Source organism: Benincasa hispida, chromosome 4, assembly GCF_027475165.1.
Source record: "Benincasa hispida cultivar pf3 chromosome 4, pf3_genome.v1.1, whole genome shotgun sequence".
NCBI classification, from domain to species: Eukaryota; Viridiplantae; Streptophyta; class Magnoliopsida; order Cucurbitales; family Cucurbitaceae; genus Benincasa; species Benincasa hispida.
The window spans coordinates 54,948,909-54,957,973 of NC_143481.1; the positions used below are offsets into that span (position 1 = coordinate 54,948,909).

The 9,065-nt window shown below is 33.6% G+C and overlaps 1 protein-coding gene across 1 annotated transcript; it reads right to left on the reverse strand.

The window, feature by feature from the left end:
- Positions 1–1,608: 1,608 nt before the first annotated feature.
- LOC120076667 (Eukaryotic aspartyl protease family protein) lies at positions 1,609–8,701 on the reverse strand. The gene is made up of 11 exons (XM_039030562.2): positions 8,231–8,701; positions 7,995–8,124; positions 7,652–7,899; positions 6,137–6,364; positions 5,638–5,800; positions 5,482–5,555; positions 4,889–4,976; positions 4,042–4,117; positions 3,085–3,156; positions 2,076–2,263; positions 1,609–1,998 (listed from the first exon to the last, which is right to left on the reverse strand). Exons 1-10 carry the CDS (start codon positions 8,482–8,484, stop codon positions 2,100–2,102), a joined length of 1,497 nt encoding a protein of 498 aa, XP_038886490.1. The 5' UTR covers positions 8,485–8,701; the 3' UTR covers positions 1,609–1,998; positions 2,076–2,099.
- Between the last annotated feature and the right edge of the window lie 364 nt (positions 8,702–9,065).

Consider the following 9,065-nt stretch of genomic DNA (forward strand, 5'->3'; position numbering starts at 1 on the left):
AACAACTATGACCATCAAGTAAGTTTAAGACAATCATCAAATGTGTTTTACCCATTATTAAAAAATTCTTACCTCCTCGGCTTAAACAATTTTGTTTAAGAGAGCAACAACTTCGACAAGCTAAAAAAAAACATATTCTAGTTCATCAATCATATGTTTGTGTTGATGTGGAAATAAAAGTTATGAACATACTTTTATTGAATCGGGATTCAAAATTCTGGAATTGCCCTTTTTTAAAACCCTTCTTTATGGTTTGTGATTGGCTTAGATTGAATCGGAATACTAAGCTTTCGCAAGTCTATTCATACCCACAGTTTTGTGAAAACTTTTATGATAGAAGATCGAATTGTTACGAATTTTAAATTTAAAAAACTAAGACCATGTTTAGTAATCATTTGATTTTTTATTTTTTATTTTTAAAAATTAAACCTATAGATCCTACTTTCATCTCCAAATTCTTGTCTTGCTATCCACTTTTTACCAATGATTTAAAAAACCAAAACCAAAATTTGAAAACTAACCAAAGTAACTTTTTTGTTTTTGTTTTTAAAATTTGGCTAAGAATTCCTTAAGAAAGATGTAAATCATTATAAGAAATGAGAAAGAAATAGCTTAATTTTCAAAACCAAAAAATGAAAAACCAAAAAATGAATGCCTCGTCTGATAACCTTTTTGTTTTTGTTTTTTTAAATTAAGTTTATTTCCTTTTCATTTCTTACCATTATTTGCATTTTTCCTAGCCAAATTTTAAAAACAAAAACAAATTTTTAAAAGCTACTTTTTCAGTTTTCAAATTTTGGTTTGATTTTTAAAACCATTGAAAAATTTGAAGGTGAAAGTAGTATCTAAGTCTTAATTTTCAAAAACAAAAACAAGAAACAAAATGATTACCAAATGAGACTAAAATGATTACCAAACAGAACCTAAATCATTACATATAAAGTTAATGAAAATTCCCGGAGTAATTGTTGCTTCAAACAAATTCAAAAGTCAAAAACTAAGACCCCGTTTGTTAACCATTTGGATTTTGGTATTGCTTTCTAAAATTAAACTTATAGACACTACTTCCATCTCTAAATTTCTTCTTTTGTAGTCTACTTTTGACCAGTAGTTTAAAAAACTAAGCCAAATTTTGAAAACTAAAAAAAAAAAAAAAAAAACTTTCAAAAACTTATTTTTGTTTTTGAAATTTGGATAGGAATTTAACTCTTGTACATAAAAAAATTTCATATCATTTAAAAAATAGAAGAAAAAAACCTTGATTTTCAAAAACTAAAAACAAAAAGCAAAAAACAAAATAGTTACCAAACGAAGCCTACAAGATTGCGACATTACCTATAAAACTTCATGAAACTTTTTGAAAACATTCAGAACTGTGTAAAATAGTAATGATAAGAACAAAAAGATGGCAGTATAGCATGAATATTTCCCTTTTTTCCCTCCCTTTATTTATTTATTTTTTTTTTTTTTTTGGGAGAAATACAAGAAACTTAGCAACAAATTTGGCTTTCCATCATCATCAGGAAAGCTCAAAGATCCGATAAGAAAAATCTGGTAGGCAATAGGCAGAACAAACCTCAATCACAGCTGAACGAGCTAAGCCATCCATCATCATAATGCCCACTCTGTTGTATTATATATAAGCAATAATTTTTCTCTACAAATTAGCATTAACAAAAATGCGAAAAGGCAAAAAGGCCAAAACTTGAGAACTATCAATACCTCAAAGTAGAATAAATACTTTTGGGTGCACAAAACTACCTGCCCCCCTTTTTCTACTGTCATAAACTGTACTGCTGAGGGTCTGCAAATCTTTTTGCAGACATAACCTTCTCAATTTTGCCAAAAGAGGCTTCACTTTACAAATCTAAACACGAAGCAATCAGAGATGATATGTTTCAGAATCTCCTGGGGAAAGAAATTTCCCAGCAGAAGAAACTTTCAAAGAGAAACTATCTATCTCTCGCTCTCACTCTCGCTCTCTTCCATTATACACAACTGCAATCAGTTGAACATCTACAGTTAAATTTCAAGGATTTCTTCTGTACTTGATTCTATCAATCTAAAAATATTACCTTCTGGTTTGTTGGTATTCTTTGTTAGCTAAAGCATCTGAAATGGGCTGACCAGTGCATCAGCAAGATTAGGAATAGCAAGATCACGCCCCATTTGGTATTCAATCTGTTGGCTGAAGAAATGTAATGTGAACCAACTAAATGAACTGTTCCAGTCTGTTCATCCTGTACTTTGATGCTTGATGAACCTGAATATCAATTACTACAGATGTGAGATATTGATTCACCAGATTGAATTATCTCCCTAATGCATCAAGTTTCTTATCCAACATCTCAGAAATATTTGTTCATTAGTGAATAAAACAAGAAATATTGTTAAGGTTTAAAGTCTCATTTTGATAACCATTTTGGTTTTTTGTTTTTAAACATTGTACTTGTTTTTTTTCATGAAAAATATCTTTTTGGTCCCTAGATTTTGGGTCCAATTTCCATTTCGCCTCTAAATTTCAAAATGTTGATCTTTTACCACTAAGTTTAGAGTTTGATTTCTATTTAGTCCTTATGTTTCAAAATGTTACACTTATATCCTTGAATTTCGAGTTGTCTTAATTTGTTTGGTCCCTAGGTTTCAATACTTTCCACTTTTATCCTTGAGATTTTGCTAATGCTTACTTAGTTCGTTGATGTTAACTTTCAGTTAATTTAAAATAGTTATGAAGTGAAATTTTAAAATTAATTTTAAAAGCGATGAAAAAGATAGTGAATTTTTTTTTTTTTTGACGGAACATTCCGATAAGTATTTGTATTTGAGAATATAAACCTTTCATAAACTAGATGCGATTTAGATAGATAATACGCGACATGAATAAGACTAAGAATGGAATTCTTTGTGCAGCTGAATTTCATCAGAATCTTCCATCATGAGACTAGGGTTAAAAAAACAGAAAGGACGAAAAACCAACACTGAAGTGAAGACAAATTACAGCAAACACTGTCAAAGTTGGGCTGCAAACACATGTAATGTCATTCAGAGATAACTTAGAAAACAAAACAAAAACTTTGTACTTACAGTTGTATTCGGTCCATCCGATTGACTGATTTTCAAGATCATATAAAACTAGCTTATTTGAAAGCACTAAATCTGCAAGCAAAAGAGACATGAATGAAGGCCTACAAGAGGAAGATGAAAAGAAAGAAAATAAGAGGGTCCTCCTTTGCTGAATTTAACACAAACAAATAAGAAAAGAAAATCATCCACCATTCAGCTGGGACTAAGAATTAAAAAACGATTCTCTTTTATGCAAATATAGTACAAAGAATTAAAGATAACTCATAGATGATCACATACTTAACCAACTGCAGCGAATAGAAGGTAAAAATGAGATTAATAATCATTAATTTCTCCTCTTAAGGGCCTTTAAGGATGCGCCTCTCTTATCTCATATAAAATTATTGGTGGTTATACTTTATATTGTTTCTCACTTTCATTTTATTTCCAAAGTCAAATTCATAAGAATTGATTATTTCATTTCTTCCCATTACATGTAACATCTGGAAGGAGCTATCATGCTTTCACGTTTCTCCTGCTGCGAGAGATTGAGGTAAAACCCAAAAGAATTATAAACTTGGCCGACCTGTGAATAAACTAGTCTAAAGTATTAAATTTTTTCCTTATAGATAGGTTTTGGATCCTCACCCTTCATTTTAGTAATATTCTATTTTGAAAAAATTAATTACCTGCTCGTCATTCCTTGTAGCAACAGAAAAAAAGCTAAGTAATGTCATCCACAATGAACACAGTATTGAACCAGCACCTAATTTTTCTTATGGTATGATTTCTAACCCATAAAATTCTCAGAGCGATCAAGAGCTCTACATAGCACACTGCCTGAATATACAGCACATCAATTGACGGGAAAATAAGGGATTATGGATACTCTAAAAGTTAGCAACCTTCCTGCCAATAGCAGGCGAGCTAGAATTTTAAGACAAACTAATATTCACGTGGACAAATTTTGGAGTTTACCTCCAAAGAGTGTAACGTTCTTCCTATCCCTAGATTGCATCCCACTGTTTTGCCAACCAATACACCACAAGCTCTCCTGTAGAAGTCCATATTAGTTAACCAACTCATCCATCTACTCCAAGGAAAGAAATAACCCAATTTGAAAATAAAATTTCAGTGCATGGGATAAACTCTACAAAGTAAACAAGCATCACATTCATCTTTAGCAATCTTACATTGCCAAAATAGATGTAAGAATTACTTTAAATGAAACAACAATAGCAAACTACAAAACAATAATACTGATAAATAAAAATGTCTATCTGGTCTAGAAAGCTAGATCGTATAGAACTGGTCCATCAAGGTTTTGCTCACAAGTCACAATGACATTTCATTTGATTTCAATAGCCTTTTTTAGTATAACACGTGGGGTGGGACACTCGAATCTCTAACCTCTTGGTTTAGGGTACATGCCTTAACCAGTTTCAATTGATCATTTGAATTTCAATAGTAGAATACATTCAATTGTCAAACTGGATTGATAGGGAAAATAGTGAAAGCTCACAAGGTAATTCAGTTCATGCTCAAAAATTTCATCTAAATCTCATGAGAGATGAGAACAATACCACAGATCAATTAATAACAATGTCAAAAAGTCCAAAGATAAGAAAGATTTCCAACAGAAAAACTGTACCAACAAACTGGATTTAAAACGTTAATATACATTATGAATCTAGGAGTACCGTGCACCTAAGCAATTGACAAAGGCAGCCTAACGGTGTTGTTAGACAGAGAAATTTTAAAACACCCATTCTTGCAGCAAGTTCAAGGGTTAGTGCACACAGAATGGCAAGTCCAGCATACTCACATATTGGAATAGATACTCATGAGGATAAACCTTCAACAAGAGTGAGTTCTCGAAATGGAAAATAACTGGAGGAAATCCATCGTCAACCCTGCAAACAAAGCAAAATATAATAAATAATGCAATTCTACACCATTGATATACAAGTCAAAAACAATGCATAACAGCTAATCTCTCGATATCTATTTTAATGAAAGAAAGTGGATATAACATTTTTTGACACTAAAAAACAGAGTAAAAGATGTTATCAGGCAAACTTTTCCAGGCAAAATAATCAGAGATATCAGGAGAACAGTTGCATAAGACAAGATCGCCTACTTGATTTTTCACTTCAATATCTCAAATGAACAAGTGAACAACGATGGACGATGCATCCATTAGACACAGAAATTACAAGTAGAGACCCCCTATCTTGCTGGTTTGGCTTTTAGGTCAAATGGTAAACATCACTTTAGGTTTTATTTGGATTTTTTTCTATGAACAATACACCAATTAAGCAAATCCTCTGGTTTGACCCTGATTAACACAAGACAGAATTGCACAGAAAGAATTTCATCTGAACTATAAGAAGTAATCGAATTCAGAATGCTCCATACCTCTCTGAGTACTGAAAACATTTATATTCTCCATGAATGGTTTGAACTTCCAAATTGTGTTGCTGAGAGAGTATCTACAAGAACAAAATCAAATATGATCATTTCAACTTTGTAATGAAGTTCTCCAATGGATGAAGCTCTGGCATTATTTAGTACCATGGTCACTAATGGCTTATAAATCAGCTCAGGAAGATATGCCAAGGTTGTACCACTATCGATGATTGTCCCTTTTCTGTCTCCTGCCTCGAATACATCGGCAGAAATATTTAACATGACACGACCAACTTGTACTCCCGTCATATTGACATTGTAATGTGGCCTAAATTTAATTAATGAATAAAAGATAAAATCACGCACATAATAAAGATAAAATAATCAATCATATGATAACAATAAAATATATTTAATCATCAATGGTACAATATAGTTTTGGGTTTGCCATAACAATTTCAAATTAGTTTTTAATAGCTGATATATTTCATTAGAACAAAATACATAGCATTTTGCATAAATTTTGATTTATAAAACTCACAAAACAAACCAATAAGTTAATGCAAGGACCATAGAAACCAACAAAATTCTAAGATGGGAAAAACATGGAAACCAAAAGATTAATGAAAGCAACAATTGAGAGCTAAGAAAGCAAATTACATACTGATTTGGTACCAATGGAGTCATGTTAACTCTTGGCTGCACAACATGTCCCATCGCAAAGATACCACCCCCATTTATTCCATCTAGGCAATGAGCAAACATCTTCTTCACTTTTCTTGAGGATGCTAGTTGTGAAATAATAGATGAATTTGATTTTCCAAAACCAAGTATGCCATCAAGTGCTTCTTCGCCAGATGAGCCTAGATCCCCAGATTGTCTGGCACCACATCTATCAAACAGAAATAAATAAATTTTAAAATCATAGGAACCAAATAGATTAAATGAAATTCTCCAAGGTTATGAAATTAACAGGACAGGAGAATTAACTCAGAGGACCAATGTTGACAAAAACTACAATGTGGCAGTTGGCATCTCTTAGACATTGATAGTTTCAATTTTGCCCCCATAGATCAATATAGTAAAATAACACAGTTGTTCTTTGCTGAAAACCCAATGATCTTGTACATGTACCCAACCTGTTCTGAAAGGAAATTGTTGACTTGCATGGATTCAGAATTTGATTACAAGTCATTTGGATTCAAATTCTCAAGCCAGTTTAGGAAAAGCTTGTGAGAGAAGTTTTGACACATCGTTAGAGATATAGAAAATGTCATCCCTACCTGATGGTCAAATGGAGGTGATTAATGAGACATTACGAAATTTAAATTGATGGCTTAACATGAAAATCCTAGAAGTAGGACTTGCGTCTCCCACAAGCAGAGTTCATATTTATTAATATGAACAGATCGATGAGCAGAACAACTTTCATGATGGTATCTAATAAATTCACCCATTTAACTATTGAGCTAATAAATTTGCCTAGCTCTACAAATGTAATCCCAAGATTGAAGCGAATATTTGATCATATGAAAAAGGAGCATATTGAGGTGGTCGATAATTATGTGGACTAACATGCAAATGTGTGACCATAGCAAGTCACCACTGTAAATTAGTGGACTAACATGCAAATGTGTGACCATAGCAAGTCACCACTGTAAATTTCAGGTACACCTTCATCATTCAATTTTTCTCTAGTCTGCTGTATAAGAAGATTTCCTTTTTGTACATAAAACTATAATAAGAACCTCTCATAAGATTCTTTATTTGCACAACTCATAAGTAAGGTGGCAGGGTGGGGATGGGTGGGATGGAAAGCTCCATTTATTCTTTGGTTGTGGAGATCTCAAATTGTGCCTAATTCTCTTTCGCCATTTTTCTGACTGCTACCTAGTACTGTGGCTTGAATACCATGCCTAGAGCTCAAGCTGAAGGAAGGAACAACGGCAGTTTGCACTCTCCTTGAACAGCTATTCTAGAAAATTTTCCTCTACATAAAGGCTCCTGTTCGTTTAGAGTTTTGCAAGGAACAAAGTTTATAAGGAGATTGATGCATGGTGATCTCTCTATAGTTTCTTCATCTTTCTAGGTTATATGTTTCCCCCCTCGTTCATCATTCCCCTACATTGTGTTGGAGCTACACTACAGAGTACAGAAAAGCAGGATAAAAACAACTCACCCAAACTTGATACTTCCATTGGCAGCTGTAGTTTCAAGATCTCCAGAAACCCGATCATATTGTACATAGTCCTTCACAAAGTACCCTGCAGTGGAGCTCCCATCACCATATATCTGAAGATATGGGCAGGACATATTAGTAGTGCAGCCTGAAAGTGGACCCCCATTCACCTCCAAGCAAAATTGTTCATCACAAGAAACCAATTTCCCAGTCGTGGATTCCTCTAAATCATAAGGAGTGAGTTCCATCTGATGCCAAAGGAAAAACACTCCAATTAACCCCTTCACATCATCAATCAAAAATAAAAAACAACATGCTATGAAAATAACAAGACATTTAATACCCCAAGAGAGCTTTTCCTCGGACACTCCCTACACTGAATACAGTTCACCCACACGATATCGCTCCCTGTATCAACTTGAACATAATAATCCTTCGGAGGAGTTCCTATTCCAATTTTCGCATAGTAAAGCCTAGAATCAACAAAGTGAATCCTCCAATTAAGACCACAACACAATCAACACATACACAAACAAAAAATTTTAAAAAAAAAAAAAAAAAAAAAAAAAAACCACTAACCCGACGGCATCAGGCCGGCCAGAACCACCGAGAGGGATATCGACTCCGGCAAGAAATCGAAGCTGACGACTGATGTCGTGCGCCTTAAGAGTACTGAGAGAACGTTCCCGTCCGGCATACTTGTATTTGACGCTGAACACGCCGTTATCAGCATAGACGCCTCCTCCGCCGGTGATGGTGTTGGAAAGTGAGTTGATGATTACAAAGAGCAATAGAGTCAAAGGGCGTGAAGTACCGATGCCGGCGGTGGCCATGGTCGACGGTTTCTGAAGCTCCACGGGCTCCGGAAGGGTCTCAGCTTCGCCCTAAGGTTCTGAAACTTCAAATTCTGAGCAGAGGAAACACCATTTTTCCTCTTCCAAGGATGACTGGAAGAAACCAAGGGACACAAATGGGCTCCTCTTGTTCTTGACTTTCTTTTTCTTTTTCCTTTTTTCCTTTTACTTCTTTTTCCCACTTAATTTCACTGATATCTTCTTTAATCTCATTTTAGGCATTAATTTTATAAACACAATCATTTTGGTCTTTATGATGTTACTACGTTTTTCTCTCTATTTGTATCTAACTAAGTTTTTTCTCAATTATCAGCCGAAAATAGAAGTTCAATTCTCTATCCTACATAGTGTTAAGAAAAAATATTTGACTTGAAATCATTCTCGTTTTAACGTGCTAGTACGCATACTTCAAATCTACTTCGTTAATTTATTAATCTTGAAACGAAAATAAGGACTAAAATAGATGTGTTCATTTAAGTTTAGGAATTAAAATATATAATTTAAAAGTTTCGGGTCAAAATAAAACAACCTTTAAAGTTAATAAATTTAATTTCTCTATT

What these genes read in the sequence shown, in the direction of transcription:
- LOC120076667 (XM_039030562.2), bottom strand. Translation starts at nt 8,484, where the DNA reads ATGGCCACCGCCGGCATCGGTACTTCACGCCCTTTGACTCTATTGCTC. An exon ending in TGTTTTCAGTACTCAGAGAG is followed by an intron (nt 4,977 to 5,481) that starts GTATGGAGCATT and finishes CTTTGTTTGCAG; the next exon opens with GGTTGACGATGGATTTCCTC. An exon ending in ATGAGTATCTATTCCAATAT is followed by an intron (nt 4,118 to 4,888) that starts GTGAGTATGCTG and finishes GGACTTCTACAG; the next exon opens with GAGAGCTTGTGGTGTATTGG.